The sequence below is a fragment of the Carassius auratus genome, chromosome 28, assembly GCF_003368295.1.
Source record: "Carassius auratus strain Wakin chromosome 28, ASM336829v1, whole genome shotgun sequence".
Taxonomy (NCBI): Eukaryota; Metazoa; Chordata; class Actinopteri; order Cypriniformes; family Cyprinidae; genus Carassius; species Carassius auratus.
The window spans coordinates 18196958-18216189 of record NC_039270.1 but is presented as its reverse complement, the minus strand read 5'-3'; the positions used below and the strand labels follow the sequence as shown (position 1 = coordinate 18216189).

General features: G+C 38.6%; 1 protein-coding gene across 4 annotated transcripts in view; it reads left to right on the top strand.

The window, feature by feature from the left end:
• LOC113047075 (uncharacterized) overlaps positions 1-19232 on the top strand; it is a 60809-nt gene that overhangs the window by 4831 nt on the left and 36746 nt on the right. The window contains exons 5-8 of one of the 4 annotated variants that reach the window (XM_026208335.1): positions 4803-4948; positions 9802-10131; positions 17050-17126; positions 17201-17423. In XM_026208335.1, coding sequence (XP_026064120.1) covers positions 4803-4948; positions 9802-10131; positions 17050-17096 — 523 coding nt within the window. In that variant the 3' untranslated portion in view covers positions 17097-17126; positions 17201-17423. Of the gene's footprint in view, positions 1-4802; positions 4949-9801; positions 10132-13677; positions 13724-17049; positions 17127-17200; positions 17424-19232 lie in introns of those variants that run through there. The other 3 variants (XM_026208338.1, XM_026208336.1, XM_026208337.1) reach the window with 3 other exon arrangements.

The following is a 19232-nucleotide window of genomic DNA, read 5'->3' as shown; positions in this document are numbered from 1 at the left end:
GTTTTGTATGCTGCTGATTTTTGCTCATGTTATTGAGATATGCTTTGTAAAACAGATGCTTTGTAAAATTTAAAATGCTTTGTAAAAAGAAAGAATAAATGTTTGACTTAATTTTTTATATTGGATTTTATTTTTATCTTATTGGAATCGAAACTAGGAATTGATAAGAAGCGGAATCGGAATCGATAAAATTCAAACGATGGCCAACCCTAGTGCTGAGACAGTTAAGATTTGTATTTGAAGTTCAGTAACTGAGTGGGATGTCGATTCAGTTCAGTGAAGGATTTGTCTTACTGATTCCAACTGGTCACTCTTGTCTTCAGTGTTGGGAAGGTTACTTTCAAAATGTATTCCGTTACAGAATACATGCACAAAAATGTAATTTGTAACGTATTCCAGTACGTTACTCAATCTGAGTAACGTATTCTGAATACTTGGATTACTTACACATTGAATTGCATTTTAGAAGTGTAGCAATGCGGCCATCAAATCCTGCTTACTAAACAGGCCTATTCTGTTGTGTTTTTCTGTTCCAACTGGCTGAATGTGTTAGGCCCAAGTCTCCCTGAAAGTGCAACATTTTTATATTTGCTGTAGAGGAACAAAGACTATGAGGGTGTTTATGCAAAAGATGTTTTGCTTGGTAAAAAAAAGAAAAAAAAGAGAAGAATTTACGAATTTTCCTTTTTCAGTTTCTTTATTTACTTTTTTTTAAGTGTGAAAATACAAATATTCTGTTTCTGTAAATCTTCCATAAAAAAATGTCCAGATTGTTACAGCTGACTATATTCATATTAAATGTTCTTTCATCAAGATAGACACACTAATAATGGTCCATCAAAATAATATAATTTTTTATGCAATGCCACCAAATATAATTTTACCCTCATGAAACCATGTTATATTGAAAAACATTCTTGGTAATGTAACAACAAAGGCTAGCAGCAAATCAGCCTATCCAAAATGTCAAAGTTGAACCTAACATAGGGTGAAAAACTTTTTTTCTAACATTTGCAGTAGGCATTGTAAGGTGTTGATCAGGTGAAAAAAAGACAATTGGTTTTATAATAATGAGATTGCCAATTTACATGCTTTAATAAAGCCTGTGAACCTAAAGACCAATATGTTTTGAGCCACCTACCTACATATTTGACCCACCTACTCTACATGTCAATATTCCAATAAAGTCGGTTGTATTGCAGCAGTAGAGCCTGCTCAAAGTACTTATCTGTCATTTTGTTACGATGTGGAGTGAAAATAAGTTCTCCCTGGCTAAAAAGCCGCTCAACACTTGATGGCAGAGTAGTATTGTACTTTGAGAAGAGGTCTCTGATCATTGGATACATCTTCAATGAAGCCAATGACTTGTCTGGATCCTGGAGATACCTGTGCACGTCTTCCTCCACTGATGAACTTGTCATCTGTGTTGTCTCAAAAGTGAAGAAGTTTTCATCATCTTCTGGATCACCTCCGACTTCGGCTTTTCCAGTGGTGCCGGCATCCTCAGAAGGCTCTTTATGAAGAAGACAAGACTCTTGGACCATTGCTGTTTTCATGGCTCCCCTCTCTTCATCAGCAAGCCACCACAGTCAAAACTTTGGGATGGTGGAAGCCGCCATCCTTGCCTCATGGGAGTCCAACACCTGCCCAAATCGAGTATCAATGGCTTTTATAACAGCTGAGAGGTTGTGGGCTGAGAACTGCACTTGGGTCAACTTTTCAGCTTACATGGCTTTTAGGCTGAGAATGGTGGGAACTATGTATCCAAAGTAACAGTTCTTTTCTCCCTGGAGCAGGTTGATTGAGTAGGCAAAAGGTTTCAGTATGGCTGTGTACTCTTTTAGAAACATTGTCTCTTGAGGATGCAGTTTGGACAATTTCAGTTGGTCACAGATTCCATTGAGCTGACTCTCAGTGAGACTCATCACCTTCTCGATTGCATGATACTCTGAGCTCCAACTAGTCACTGAAGGTACCAAAACATCTCATTTGGACAATTTCCTCAATTGCATCAGCAGCACCTGATGAGCGATGAGCCTTATTCCAGATTGCAGCACATTAAGACATTGCACTTCTATATAATTTTCGAGAAACACCCTGTGAGGCAGCTTTGTCTAGACCAGTTGTGGCGATAAGATTCAAGGTATGTGCGGCACATCGATGATTTAAAAGTTTAGCTCCTCTTGCTCTTCCTGAAGAACTGCAGAGACATCAGCAAACTGCACATCATCTTTGCTATCCATCTTATCATCCATTTCACAGCCTCCATATTCATTGGATGCCTTAACGAAATTGATACGATTGCCAGTGACTGTGGCACTGACTTTGCCTTGGATCTGGAATTCTGCAAGAATCTGACTAACTTTGGCAGCAATGACATCATAGGTGTGGCGGCCCCTTATCCTTTCACATGCCAACGCAGCAGACTTTCGATATAATGTCTCGGGATCAATCCAATGACACGTGATTCCCATGAAACTCCTATGATGAGCCGTCCATATATCTGCTGTTGTGCAAATGGTTTGAACATCCTGAAGAGTTTTAGTAATTGCCTCCTTCATATTTTGAAATCCCCTTTCAATGCGCTGCACCAATGTTTTTCTGCACGTGTGTCCTACCCCCACTAATTCCTTCAGTCATTTCACAGAATGAGGCATTCTCCACTAAAGAAAAGGGCTGCACATCTGCAATTATGAACTCAAGAACCAAGGAGTTTACTTTACTTTGGGTGATTGCTGAGGTGCTGCTGAGTGTTGCTTGTTTGAAAGGAGGTGGGGTTGGCATGGCACTTCCTTCACCACCATCATCTGATGCCATTTCTGCTCTATGCAAGACACTGGAATGCTTCCTCTAACATAAAGAAAGACACAAAGAGCACAAATTAATAACACTGAAATTGTTTTAGCACTATCCTGAACCCATGTTGCTAGCCAAGTGGTATGAGTATGCTATATTTACTTATTTATTAAATCCAGGAAAATTTTTGATGAAACGTTGATTAAAATTAAGATAAAATTAATACAAAACGAAATTCACTTTACAGAAAGCCTTTGCGCTTTATGTTTGAGGTCTCTGTGAAAGTTTTAAAGCAGTCTTTTAGTGCTGAAACACCTCATTTGCTGAAACACATACATTTCCATCAATTACTAATAATGGTCAGCGCAGTGGCTGGGATATAGTACATAAACCTACCAACGTACGTTGCCATGGTTTTTGGAATGATTTTACTTATTGTGAGAGGACAAAAATGAAGTTTTAGTCGGATAACATTGGTTAATGGAAACACCGTCATTTCAAAATAGTTTTTTGTCGACATTTTGAAAAAAAAATTGCAAAAGTTTTGTGCAAATCTCTAATGGACACGCAGTTCGTCGATATGAGTGTCATCGTGATTTCAGTTTCATATCACATTGCATATCGTTATAGACCTGGTAGCTACCTGATACAACTATAAAATAGCAAGGTGACCAGTAAAACTACAGCAGAAGACTAAACCTGGCTAATTTAAAGAAAAAAATTACTTACTATAAGATGCTTCTTCAGGTTGGAAGTGGAGTCTTTGAATGCCAAAAGGAGGTTGGTTGCTGGTAAGCAGAGGTTGCATTGCACAGATATATTTTGTTCTCCCTCTTTTTTTAGTGTGAAATGCTGTTTAAATTTCCAAGATATAAACGCATTCTTGCCCTGGCTCTGTTGTTTCAGCTCCATCTCTACCTATAGCTGAGCTCCCGCTGCTCCTCTTCCGACTCCATGTGACTGATCACGCAAACAGCGCATTTTTTCGTTTTTATATTGGGGCTTCATGAAGTTGCATGAAGTTGCCTTAATTTTTATATAAACGTTATTTAGAGATTGTGAAACAGAGAAGTATCCTCATGTAATCCTCATGTAATTGATTTCAACAATGTAACTTTATTCTAATTACCAACTATTTAAATTGTAACTGTAACGGAATACAGTTACTCATGATTCGTATTTTGAATACATAATGCCGGTACATGTATTCCGTTAGTCCCCAACACTGCTTGTCTTTTTATACAAGTCACTTGTTCCTGAATCAGACTAGGCTTGTGTGTTTTGAACTAAAAAGAAGCAGATCATAAGAGAAATCTGTTTGCTGGTCATGTTGTAGGCTGTTTATTGCAACACAAAGACTTTTGCACAATTATTTAATAGTAAACTGCTTTTTCATTCCATTCCATTCAATAAAGACAGTGAACTCACATTCAAAGATCAGGTAAATTATTATAATTTTATTTATTTATTTATTTTAAATTGCAATGATCGGTGGAGGAAACACTGGTTTATCTACCTAATGATTAGATAGTTTATGTTGTATCTTTATAAAATGGCAGCTGGTGTAACACAAACAGTTCACCTCCAGTGATCACATGACAGCAGAACCAACTCTTAATATAAGAACTAGTAATAGTTACTAGTTTTGCAGCACTGCAGGATATATTTTACATGATTTCATGGTAAAACACAGTATGACAGTGCCCAGATGTCAGCCAAAACATGGTGTTATATATATTTGTATTAAAAGTGAACATTTCAGTTTCATGACAAATAATTGCACATTTGCTTAGCTGCTTAGTGATGTAATAATAAATAAATAACAAAAATATTGTAAAACATATTTTACATAAGTTGGAAGTATCCAATGTAAAAATCTACCTTGTGTTGTAAAATAAAGAGTTAATCATATTAAATACATTCAGTGATGAGAGAATAAAATACAAGTTTAGAGTCATACTAATAATGAGCAACAAAAGGAACTCACTCTTTCATTTTTTCTCCAGATGTGCTACAGTTTCCTCTATTCCAGCAGGAGCAACCAACAGCTTCTCGTGTCCTGGGATGAAGGGACGCTATGTGACTGTGAATATTCCTGGGAATTCAAAGGTTCTTACTTTCTGTGAAGTGGGAGTCTATGTGAATTTTACAGGTAATTCAGAGATGCTTAAAAAACAGGTCTAAACCCTTTCCAGTTGAATTTGACTGGACCGGCCTGAAATAAAAGCTTTTATGAGGCTATTTGAACAGAAGACCAGGGACGGATTAAAGCGAAAGTTCACTTTAAAAAAAAAAGTTTTGATATGTTTTAGCTTACCTCAAGGACATCCAAGATGTAGGTGTCTTTGGTTCCTCAGTAGTTTCCATTTTGATATTTTTAGGTCAAACTGTTCTTGTCTGTGACTCATATAATGGAGGTCTAAGGTCACCACCTCAAAGAGCATGCACAGAGGAGTCTTTATTAGGGCTGCACCGAAATTAAAATTCTTGGCCGAAACCGAAAAAGAGAAAACCAAGGCCGAAAACCGAAACTCCAAGATAAATTATGCCAAATATTAGTACCATTGCATTTATTGATATGACCGTGTACTAACTTTACTAAAATTTAAGACATTGCAATTGCATAAATTAATATTAAAGTTTCAAAGATAATTACAATTACATAAATTATTTTTTTTTTAAAACCATACAAATACATAATTACAAATTATGCAAATATTTATTAAGCACATTGCAACAATGCACAGTATAAAATAAAATTCCAACTAAAAATGTATCCCACTCATGTGTATATTAAATAATATTGTACAGGCCTACTGGCATGCAGAAAGGTTTTAAAATGAGCTGTTCTCTCATAAAAACAAAGTGCATTTAGGTGAAGTGCATTTTAAATGTTTCTCTGTAGGACTAGAAAGTGCATTACTTCTCCAGTAGGCCAGACTGTTATCACTTCTGGGGATGAGGACTTCAGACATATAAAGCGGTTGAGCAGTTGAGCTTGTCACCTGCCTGACATTTGAGAAATATTTGAGAGAGTGTATTTAAATAGGGCCAGGGCATAAATAATTTTTTTTATCAAATTAAAGCAGAAATCTAGCAGAAATATGGCTACAATCTGATATTATGTATGTATATATGTGTGTGTGTGTGTGTCTATATATCTATATATATCTATATCTATATATATATATATATATATATATATATATATATATATATATATATATATATATATATTAGTGCTGTCAATCGATTAAAAAAAATTAACTAATTAATCACACAATTTTTTAAAATTAATCGCGATTTAAAACTTTTTGGATATGTAAATGTAAAATGTAAATAATTAATGTAAACTCAAGACAAAGAAACTATTTAAATTCAAAATATGATTGTTTATTGGAATTTTTGTTTAACTTGTAACACAGATTTTCTCATGTAAACAACATACCTGCAATAAACCATCAATATCCTCCAAATTAACTGTTGGCCTGAAAGCCATATTTATTACAGAATTAAAACACAGGCATGTAAGTACCATTTGAATTTCAAAACAATCGATGCCAATAAAAAAACAAAAATGATTTCCATGTTGAATTCTAAGTGGACTGCAAAAAAATTCCAAAGTATAGTCATTGCCAGTGCTTTAAGTGGGCCAGTAAGCACCTGTACTCAGTACCGCCACTTCCAAATATAGCTCTTGAGCGTACCGCCACCTCTCCGTGCGCCCAGAACGTGCTTGTAGCGTACCGGTACGCTCATTTGGACATCTGTTTTAATAGAGGTTTTAATCTTTTACCTGCACTGCCGATTTTCAGAGCGCCCTTCACAATGCAAGCTTCCTAATTCATCCCACCCAGAGCAGAAACTACATTACCCATTCACCCTTAAGTTATACAAGTGAATAGCGCATGTGTCGCTTTTCCCACTGTTAAGTGTCAACAACTCAACGTGGCCGGAGAAGGTGTGTGAAACTCGTTGTGAGTGTACACCACACTCGGTTCGGTTAAAAATCAAATACAGTTAACAACAACACTTAATAAGTTTTCTTGGCTTCAGACTCTGAATACTGAAAGAACAAGATCAGAATCAGATGATTCACTGATTGACACCACACAAAATCTGAATATCATCACTGCAGGTCAGACTCAAGCTAATGAAGCAATGCAGCTCTTTCAGGTAGGGTGACCAGACGCCCCGAAAAATTCGGGACAGTCCCGAAATCTAAACTGTTGTCCCGACTCCTGAATCTGGCCCTAATTGTCCCGAAAATTATACTAAAGCAAAATCTTGAGTATTTATTGTCTGATAAACATTAAAAACTGTCTGCAGAGGTTGAGTCGTCCTGCAGCCAGCCCCCGCTGGCTGCTCATTGGCTGCAGCATCTTTTTCTAAAAAAAACCCATAGCGGCTAGGCACAAATTTAGATATTCATTTATCTAATTAATCTATAGCCTATGCACAAAGACAATATGATCTTTTTGTCCCCTTTTTGTTTTAAAGCCTGATGAAGAGAGAGAGCGCAAGTTGCTGCAGCTGAGGAGGACAGTGATGCACGCGTACAGGAGTTATTGACAGTTCGCGGCACTGTGTACAAAAAATACTCCGCTACACAATTATTTCGTTATTTTCGTTTAAGCTTATTAACGTTAGCGTTACAGAAAGGTCTGATTTACGCACTGTTACAGTGCTTAATGTTTAATGTTTAATGTTGCTGTTTCTTGTGGCAGACTGAATGAAGAGTAATGTTTCTTGTGGCAGACTGAAGAGTAATCCGGCAGAGTTTTATACTGAAACTTTCCATCTAAAAGTCCTTCCTTGGTCTTATCCATATTTCTTTGCACGTTGAACACACATAGGCCACAACCGGAAATAAAAAAAACTGCAACCGCGTTAATTGCGTTATTTTTTTTTAACGCGTTAAATATTTCAAATTAATCCAATGCGTTAACGCGCTAATTTTGACAACACTAATATATATATAAATAATGTCACGTATATAGTAGCCTAAGAATAAAATAGCAAACGTATTACTATTATTTGAGGCACTTTCTTGCAGAATTTCACTGAACATATCAGACAATGAGGGTGCATGCCCCTCATCTGGTGCAGAGACAAGTCTTTTTTAATGCGCTCTGATCTGTCTCCTGCACTTGGCGCTTCTCCGTCTCCACGCGGGTTCTCCGCATCCAGCGCGGCCTGGATTATTTCTTGTGCGCGCTGCCTTATTTCCGCATCCAAGTAATGGTCTTTATAACGCGGATCAAGCACATTCGCGATGAAGTGCAGAGGATCCGAAAAGATCTCAGTGAGACGTGTGCTAACAGACTCTATAAGAATGTACTTTTCTTTGTTTTCACTTCGTGGTCCATCTTAATCTCTTTGTTAGGAGACACTTTAGTGCTCCGAATAAAGGAATAAGAAGAGAAAGAATGTTCTCACTGGTGTGAAGTGAATGTCGCGGGGAGCTCGTGGTCTACGCTATGCAGGTTTACATGCAGGTCGCGGTTTCGGTTTGCGTCATCACTACATTTCGGACATGTTTCTTCGGTGATAAGTCTATCGGCTGAAAACCGAAAATGCACTTTTGGGCCATTTTCGGCGGCCGAATATTCGGTGCATCCCTAGTTTTTACCTCTTGTACAGAACCACGTCCAACTGATTTGAGGGCGCGCGTACTTCCTAATGTCGTGACTCATGTGATGTGCGCGCTCTGGCTTAGTCTGCGCAAGTGCGGAAAGTGCCGGAAGTGATCTCTCGCGCGTGTACATCACTCATTGTTTACTGTTTACCACACAATACGCCATTTATCTGCACTGTCTGAAATATAATATAGTAATTGTAATCACTGCGATTATAATAAAAATACAACACATTACTCACTCTATTGACGGCGTGCCATTAGGTCCATCTGGCATTGGATGTCGCCTCCAGTTTATACGTGGCAAACTAAACACAACGTGTAAAATGCTGCGACTCAACAGCGGAGAAAACTCAGGATCTTCAGTCAGGCAGGTGTGTGATGCGATACTGTCAATGTCCTTGTCGTCCTGTAGCTAGTTGTGGCATTGCAATGTTCCATTTGTGACAACATATGGTCTCCACTTCTGTTGGCATCACACAACATTTGATACTAAAACACCACCAATTTTGAAGAGATTTCTGTCTCTCTGATGCTTGAAGATGTGCTGCCTGCAGCGGATGCTTCCTCCATCGGTCTGAATACTTGATCTGTGTATTCTGGTTCAAATAAATATGGTTGTGAAAAAAATTCTAAGTTGTCTATGGATATATTGAAATCATCTTCCATTGCAATTTCATGTGCGTCTAAATATGTTCAGATCTTCACAGTGAAAGGTAACACTTCCGAAATCTCTGTGTAAACCGTAGACAGTTCACAAGTTCATGCTTACATATAATTAGCTGAGGTATGGTATGCATATTTGGCGTGCTGTCCGGGGAAGGGCCCGAACCTAGAGTACCCCCACTTCCCCGTCTATTCATAAAGTTAACTCATAGTGAGGAGATGGGGTGTAGGAGGGATGCTGATAAACCGTCAATGGATAGAGCGGTTTGACCTAAAAATATCAAAATGGGAAATACTGCGGAAACAAAGAAACCTACATCTTGGATACCCTTGAGGTAAGCTAAAACATATCAAAATGTAATTTGAAAATGAACCATCCCTTTAACACACTAGACCAGAGGGAGGCCTAGACGAAATATCAGTCCTCCTGGAACACGATTTTAACTGTGCTGGACAGAGGCTTCACTGTACTGTTGTGTGTCACATGTCAATTCAATATTCAATAGGTTATGTTTTTACCACTGAAAATGAAAATAATATAATTTTGATCCAGATATATAGATCTTCAATTTGTATCCAATTGCCAGCATTCTCCTGTTGACTAACTATGTTAGCAGACTTTAGCTAACTATCACAGTGCATTCTAGCTAGTGAATAACTAGTTAATTCAATAATGACGTCTACATCTTCCTCATACACAGATGGAACCTTGCCCTCACCCACTCTTCCGGAGGACGTTCCCAAAGCTTCCCCAGGGTATATACCCACAGCTTTTCTTGAGGACGTTCCCACAGCTTCCCGAGAGGAAGTTCCAACAGCTTTTTCTGAGGACGTTTCCACAGATCTTCCCGAGGACGGTTCCACAGATCTTCCCGAGGACGGTTCCACAGATCTTCCCGAGGACGGTTCTACAGATCTTCCCGAGGACGGTTCAACAGATCTTCCCGAGGACGGTTCCACAGATCTTCCCGAGGACGTTCCCACAGATCTTCCCGAAAACGTTTCCACAGATCTTCTCCCAGATGAAGGAGGTAATCAGTATGTCACTGAGATTTTGCCTGTGAAAACCAGACTAAAGCATCAAATCTAAATAATTATGAGATAAAGAACATTGCAGTTTGATTTCAAGCATTTATTTCATTATAATTTCAATCTCTGACATGATCATACTCTGACAATATTAAAGATATTAATGTTATATTGTCACAATGTTCTTTAGATTATGTAGAATGATTTGATGTTAGAAAACCATAAATAAAAAATAAAATAAGTTTTCACAGGCAGGGTCACTATAATCTACTATATATGAAGCTAAAGGGTTTTGGGTTAAAGTTCATAATGTAGAACACTTTTAACCCTGTATGTGCATAGGTTGCTAGAAAGCTGTTAAGCTAACTGTCACGTCTAGCAGAATCTAGTTTTCCCAGTAAGATCATGATTAAAAAATTTTGCATACTGATGGAAATTCTGGTGTTACAAAGGTATTCTATTTATTATTTTATTATTATTTTTGTTTGTTTGCCCCAGTGAACCATTTCTATTAAGTATTTAAACATTTCATATCAGCGTTGTAACTGTGTGTAAAAGGGATTGGTGAATTAATAGTGAGAGTGCAAATGCACTAATTTGTGTGCCATGTGTTCTGAGATCTTCTCTTAGTCCTCTGTATAGTGAACAGGAGTATAACGTATTTTCCAGACTATAAATTGCACTTTTTTTCATAGTTTGGATGGTCCTGCAACTTATATTCAGGTGCGACTTATTTATCAAAATTAATTTGACATGAATCAAGCGAAAACATTACCGTCTACAGTGCTTATAGTCCAGTGCGGCTTATATATGTTTTTTTCCATGTCATGACGTATTTTTGGACTGATGCGACTTATACTTAGGTGCGACTTATAGTCCAAAAAATAAAGTAAGATGAAAAACTCCCAAAACAACAAAATAACAGGGCTCACAGGGATTGAAAAAACTGCAGAGTTCAGTCTGAAACTGAAAGAAATAAAGATCTCTTGCAGAGGATCCTTGCTGTGACTACTGTATTTTTCGGACTATCAGTCGCACCTAAGTATAAGTTGCATCAGTCCAAAAATACGTCATGATAAAGAAAAAAACATATATAAGTCGCACTGGACTATAAGTCGCATTTATTTAGTACCAAGAACCAAGAGAAAACATTACCGTCTCCAGCCACGAGAGGGCACTCTATGTCTTCAGTGGTAGACTACAGGAGCACTGAGCAGCATAGAGCGCCCTCTTGCGGCTGGAGACGGTAATGTTTTCTCTTGGTTCATTTCTCTTGGTTCATGTCAAATTCATTTTGATATATAAGTCGCACCTGGCTATGAGTCACAGGACCAGCCAAACTATGAAAAAAAGTGCCACTTATAGTCCGGAAAATACGGTATGTACTTGGAGTCAATAAATTTACCTTTGAGAGGTAAAACTGAAGACTTAGGTGATGTCCATAATGGTAATTTCTTAGGCACTCTAGAGCTTTTGTACCTTCATGATCCATGGTTGAAAAACCAATTACAGAAAGTCAAGTCATCTAAAAAAGAAAGCAGGTTGACCCATTATTTGAGCCCAGACATCCAAAATGAGTTCATTGTTTTTATTGTACTCTTTTGCCACACATTTCAATCTTGAAAGTAAAATGTCATATATTATGGGATCATTCTACACCTGACATTTCCCACACTGAGCAGAATGTTGTGCTCATGTGAAATGTGCATTTTAATAAAAATGTGGATGAATGGGAGATTACTGAAAGATTCCTTGAATTCAAGTATTTCTACAAGAAAACAGGAAGTGAAATAGCAGGTATGATAGAGAGCGTCCTTATTGATTGAGGGAAAGAAATCAGTCATTGTTAGTGTCCATTAGAATGGATTAAGGATTTGATTGAGGATTAAGCAAGAGGGCCAGTGATTGGTTTTTGGCATTTAAGTCACTGGAAAGTTAAACAGAAGACCATAATTTGTTATGTCTAATTTGTTTTTATAGCGCTTTAAACAAAAGAGATTGTGTCAAAGCAACTGAACAACATTAATTAGGAAATTTTGTGTCAATAATGGCAAAAGACAGTTAAAGACAGTTCATCATTGAATTCAGTGATGTAATAATCTCAGTTCAGTTTAAAAAGTATCTGTGCAATCATTTGCAATCAAGTCAATGATATCGCTGTAGATGAAGTGACCCCAACTAAGCGAGCCAGAGGTGACAGTGGCAAGTAACCGAAACTCCATCGGTGTTGCCAGTCAGTGTATTGCATTTTGCACTCTGTTTATATACATTTTTGTTGAATATTTTTGATTGTTGATTTTGCCACCAAGAAGGCCAGGAGTTTGACTTTTGGCACTGGGTTAAAGACAAGACCATTTTCTAATTTAAGTTGCGTCTGATTGTTTGTTAAAAGTCACTGTTGTGGTGTATTGCATATATACGTTCTTGTTTAATATAATGTATGTATAAACATTGTTTAAGAATGTTGCAATTTCTATAAATATTTCAGTACTGTATTTTTCTATTAATTTATATTTCTTTAATAAATCATCTGTTAGCTACAGCCGTGGTAGTTCTCTGACTAAATACTGATGTCTAGTGGTCAAAAGCAATGGTAATATAGTAATAGTACACAATAGCCAACAGAGATTTCGGTTAGCTTGGCTAGATTAGCTTGTATGTTTGGTGCGCAATGGGTGCCCTCAAAAACAATAAGTGCATGACACCCCTGGTGGATAATATCTGCTCGGAGGCGCTACAGATACAGCCACCAAGTAAAAAACAAATAAATAAAAAGAAAGGTAGAAAGGTATTATAGCTAAATAGCCAAATTGTAATGTTAAAAATTATAGATTTTTCTTTTAAGACAAAAATCATTAGGATGTAAAGCAAAAATCATCTTCCATGAAGATATTTTGTAAATTTCCTACTGTAAATATATCAAAACTTAATTTTTGTTTAGTAAAATGCCTTGCTAAGAACTTAACTTGCACAAATTTAAAGGTATTCTCTCTCTCTCTCATATATATATATATATATATATAAACTTTTTTTTTGCACCCTCAGATTCCAGATATCCAAATAGTTGTATCTCGGCCAAATATTGTCCTCCTAACAAATCATACATCAGTGGAAAGGTTATTTATTCAGCTTTCACATGATGTATAAATCTCAATTTCCCAAAATCGACCCTTGTGACTGGTTTTGTGGTGCAGAGTCACATTTGTGTTTGACTATTGCGGGTGAACCTGTATTTAATGCCTGTAGTGAGTTCATAGGAGGAAAGGAAGAAGACAAGGGGTCGGATGGACTGCTGACAAGGTTTTTAATAAATCAAAAATAATCGTTACGAACACCAATGTTGACTTTTATTCTGACACTAGCAGACTCTATTGGCAAACGCTTCCGGTTAACTCCTTCCGGTAGTCAGCAGTCCATCTCTCGACTGCTTCTGTCTCTTCTGGCATTTTATACTCTCTTTACGCCATATACTGAAACAAGAGACAGGTGTTGATCATTTCCGCCCAAACCACTCACCGTTCGTCTCCTGATTCTCTCTCCCACTGCAGACTTCGCTTAACCACGCCACCCCCCATTTCTGGAGAAGTCGGCCACAGCCATCTGAACACTCGGCCTGTGGATCACCTTGAACTTAAAAGGCTGTAGAGCCAGATACCAACGAGTGATCCGCGCATTGGTATCCTTCATGCGATGGAGCCACTGCAGCGGAGCATGGTCCGAACAGAGTGTGAACTCCCGTCCCAGGAGATAATAGCAGAGGGTGAGGATGGCCCATCTGATGGCAAGGCACTCTTTCTCTATGGTCCTGTACTTAGCCTTTCTCTTCGAAAGATTCCAGCTATTGTACAGTACTGGCCGTTCCTCCCCCTCTATCTCCTGCAACAGGACTGCACCCAGCCCCCTGTCTGATGCGCCCGTCTGCAACAGAAAAGGGAGAGAAAAATCAGGAGAGTGTAACAACGGCCCACCACACAGGGCAGCCTTGACCTGGGTAAAGGCCTGCTGACACGGCTCCGTCCACTGGACCGTATTTGGAACCTCCTTTTTAGTAAGGTCAGTCAAAGGACTGGTGAGGTCCGAATAATTAGGAATAAACAGTCTATAATATCCTGCCAGTCCCAAGAACTGCCTTACCTCCTTCCATGCCCCAAGTGGAAGCCCAAATACCTTACACGCCCAATCGCACACTTCTTTGGGTTGGCCGTGAGTCTAGCCCCCCTCAGCGATCTCAGGACAGACCTCAGATGCTGCATATGCCGCTGCCAAGCACACGCGCGGCCCCCTTCTGTGCCTTATTTCCCCAAGAGGCATCCGAACATAACGACCCCAATAAAACAGTAAACGCGGGCCAATTGTTCCCAAAATTATTGGATGCCAGAGGTGGGGACTAACCGCTACCTCCACACAATGCTTTTGACCCCTGAACTGAATAATAATCGGGACCACCGGATACTTCACCATATCCCCATGTACGCACTGCACCCTAACCATGCGGCTTGTATCCAATGCCCCCAGTTGAATCAGGCTTTGATGGATTGAGGTTTGGTTACATCCTGAATCCACCAAGGCCAGATATGTACACCCCTAGATACTCACAGGTATCTGGTACTCTCCTGCCTGACCAGGGGTGGCCTGTGAGACTCACCCGAGAGCAGGGGGATCAGCTGTACTGGCCATTGGTTGCGGGGCCGGCCACACGCTTCCGCTGACTTTTCAAAAAGTTCTAGGAACACTTCCGGGTCGTCCTGCGGTCCCATTTTGTGCAGGGGTAGGTGAATGAGAACCGCGGGTGGTCCCGTGGCCTCTACGCAAACCTCCCGGTCGATCCAGCTCAGAACCTTTCACGGTCCTCCTGCTTGGCTTGTAGGATGGCATGGAACCGCCGCTCCTGATCAGTTCTCAAGTCCAGCAGGGCCTGACATTGCTCTTGGTGCAGGGCTGCCAGGGATGAGATGATGTCCGCAAATGGCGTGGAGGATGGGCTCTGCATGGCGGCGGTACTCCTTCTTCCTTTCCCGGGTTTCGGCACCAGTGTAGTGAGTTCTTAGGAGTGTGGCAAAGTGCTCGGGAGTAACGGTTCTATTTTATGACATTGGGCGGAACAATCTATACCCACGCTCAATTCAGTTAATTATTTCCGACTACGCCACTTGGGGGATTTCGCCCCAAGAATTTAATATAACCCCTAAGCTAAGGCACACACAGATCCTAACCACAGTTGGAGTCAGAGACATAGGTGATTGAAAAAACATACAATTTATTAATTGTTAAAAAGACAGTCTCTTTGTATAAAAGGTGTTGACCAGCAATCACTCTTCAATTTATTAATTTCTAATGTTGGCTGCAGAGGATCCCAAGGGCAGTCTCAAGATATCACCTCTATGAAGAGCACCCCATTCAGTGCACACACACCAGCACAGCACACACTCCACGACTCATGTCAGAGAAGACCACGACTACAATGAAGACCCTACCACCTAATTGGTCACGCGTCTGCCCCCGGGTGCCCAGGCCCTGCCAACAAACAAAGAAAACAACATTAAAGAGCAGTGTTATGGAAAACAAAATAATGCAAATTGTCATAAATGCATCAGTATAATTCAAAACACAAATGAAAGATGTAAATTTACTAATACAATTGAATTCAAAAGAACAGATTAAAAAAAAACTCGTCTTTGAAAATACTAAACAAAATAAAGTAATGAAATGAAATAAACTAGAAAAAGGAAACAAAAACTCAAACAAATCACGAAAACAGAGTCATCGTTCACTGAACAGTTCACTTTAAATGATTCACTCGAACAGCTCACTTAGAACAGTTCACCCAAGACGATTCGATCAGCTGTTTACTCGAGACGACTCGCTCGTGACAGAACAGCACACCAAACACTAAACAAAACAAACCCAAAACAGAACAGCAGCTGATGAGGCCCAGCACGAATAAAGCCTTATGATGAAGCACAGAGCAGATAATGCTCATTCAGAAAGTCGGTACAGTCCTTAGCGCATGCAAAGCATGCGGTCTCAGAATCGCTATCCCCAAACTATGCGGTAGATGGAGCCGAAAGTCTCCGATAAACTCATTGGCATGAAGCACAGATAGATCATACACTGTCTCAAGTGTCCACATTCAACTCCCCAAACAAGCACATAGACCCGCCAGTGGATAAACAGCTTCGGCACGTTTTACAAGCAGCACATTTTACGCTAACTCCAAACAGAAAGTAACAGGGCGCATGGATGACGTCACAGCCCCGGATAATGACGCATGCCAAGGAACTGGTAGCTCATGCTCTTATACACCCTGGACGCCTAGCCATTGGCTAAATACTAAACGATGATGTAGGAGAGGTAACCCTTCCTGCTATAGGAGGAAGAGAACAAGGGGTCGGATGGACTGCAGACAAGGTTTTTAATAAATCAAAAATAATCGTTACAAACACCAATGGTGACTTTTATTCTGACACTAGCAGACTATCGCAAACGCGTCTGGTTAACTCCTTCCTGTGGTCAGCAGTCCGTCTTTCTCTCAACGACTCCTGTCTCTCCTGGCGTTTTATACTCTCTCCAAGCCAATTACTGAAACAAGAGACAGGTGTTGATCGTTTCCGTCCAAACCACTCACTTACCGTTCGCCTCCTGATTCTCTCTCCCACTGCAGACTTCGCTAATCCATATCCACCCCCTCCCTTCCACAATGTCATCTAGGTATTTGTGTTTGTTTTAATTTGTGTCGTTTTTATGATTTTTGAGGATCCCTACACAAACTCTTACTTGCATCTGTTTTGTTTATCCTCAAGTGACATACATTTACAACAATCTACTGAAGATATTGTAGATTCAATGTATTTGTTTTTATTATTTGCATTAAGCATTTGCTTTTCTCTTCTCTGTATGTTTATACTTGTGTGCTGTTTTAGGTCCCGATTCCCAAGAAGACTCCTGTGAAGATGAAACTGAAGCTTGAGTCTGTCTGAATCTCCAGCTCCTGTCACAGGTGAGAGAGGGAAACATACAGAAATCTGAAATCAAATCACATTCACAGCAGTTTAAGATATCTGCTCATTTCAGCTTCACTGTGCTCTGACAAAACGAGGGATTTCTTACGTGAAGCGAGAGATGATGATGATGATGATGGGGGAAGCTAAACTCTCTTCTGATCAGCTTTGTTGTTCTTTATTTACATGCTGGAATGTTCTCCATTCCTCAATGTTGATCACAATAAAGTTTTATGTGAAAATTTAAACTGATTCCTGACTGCTGCTTTCAAGCTATTTGCATTGTATAAAATGCAAGTACCTGACAGTGTGGGGTAATGCTATATAAGTGAAATGTATATATTTACATTTACATTAGATTTGCATTTAGTCATTTAGCAGACACTTTTATCCAAATCGACTTACAAATTGGGACAAATTAGGACAATGGAAGCAATCAAAAATAACTAAAGAGCAATGATGTATAAGTGCTATAACAAGTCTAAGTTAGTTTAAATGCTGTACACGTAGCAAGGGCTTTTAAAAATATAATAAAGAAAGAAAAAAACTGATAGAATAGAAAAAGAATAAAAGAACAAGCTATTGTTCGTTTTTTTATAATTGTATAATAAATGAAAAGAAAATAGAATATAAAAATATAAGAAAGGTAGTTACATTTTTTTAAGAATAGAATTAGAATAGTAAGTGCTAAAGTTAGTTAAATATATATGGGTCATTCCTGGTATGCGGTCACATTTTGGCTTCATAAGTGTTGGAAAAAGAGTTACATGATTTTTTTTATTTTTTTATTTTTTTTTGCATTCTACCAAAATAGTGATATATTTAACAATTAGGAATGAATATTGGTCAAGCTCGGGGACTCAAAAAATAATAATTATGGGTAGACTGTTCAGACACTGGCCATGAACATATTCCACCCTGTTGGGGACATATAGATAGTTACCACAACATGTTAATAATGTAAATGTTACACGATAATAAGCTTTTCTTGGATAGTACTGTATATGTTCCTTATTCCATCTTATTTTTTATTTGAAAAACAATAACAATTATTAATGAATAGAATATGTATTAATAATTTTGGATAGGTAATTTTTGTTCCAATTTTTTTGCCAATAGGGTTCTAAATAATAATAAAAAATTGCTCAAAAACATATATATGCTGTTAGTGCTCCTCACTTCACAAAATAAGACAAAAGTATGCAAAACATTTAATGTTGCTATGAAATTATTATTTAAAATGACTTGTCTAACAGGGTGGAAAGGAGCATAACGGAGTATAATAGGGTGGAACACCAGTGTTAACAGGTTCGTTAATGGTGGACAAGCTTTCCATCATTATCCTGCATGGTTTCCCATCTGTAATGTGTGGACCTGCAGCTATTTGGGGTGTCCCCGACTTTCATAGATTTTCATAGTCAAATCGTAATTTTCAAATCTTGCTGATATTTGACTGATGTTTTGGGGCGGGGGAAAATACATCAGTCAAGTCAGACATTTGACAGCCATAATTACTGATGTTAACACACAGGGAAAATGTGTAACAAATGCCTCGCAGATACAAATGGGGAAAATAAAGTTTTGATTAAAATATAGTTAACGCTAGACGTCAGCGAAACCCTAACAATACACAATTTTTACAATCGTGCTCTCACTATATGACAGTAGTTATTAATGTTCTGCATTTCTGTTTTGACCTGCGTCCGCTGAAAATGACTCATAATTGACTCATAAAACTCATAATTTCATGTGAATACACTTCATTATTTATGCAACATGTTAATATTAGGACTTATATGCTATCTACAAAAAGAGCCTGAATGCACATGAACAAATCTGCGTGGCTCTGAATACAAACTCCTTTTGTGGACACTTTCTTCACAAAACAATGTGCAGAAACACAGCAGCTAAACTCAAAAAATTCACAGCCTTTTATTATAATGGTGTTCTCATATCATACCATACCATATGTGTGTGTGACCATCCCAGTCATAGTTATTAATATTCTGCTTTATTGATTGTCCTGCTCGTGCTGTGCGCTAAAGAGATATCACCATAGTACTACAATGAAGCGCTTGACTCGAAACCAAATGCATCTTATATCA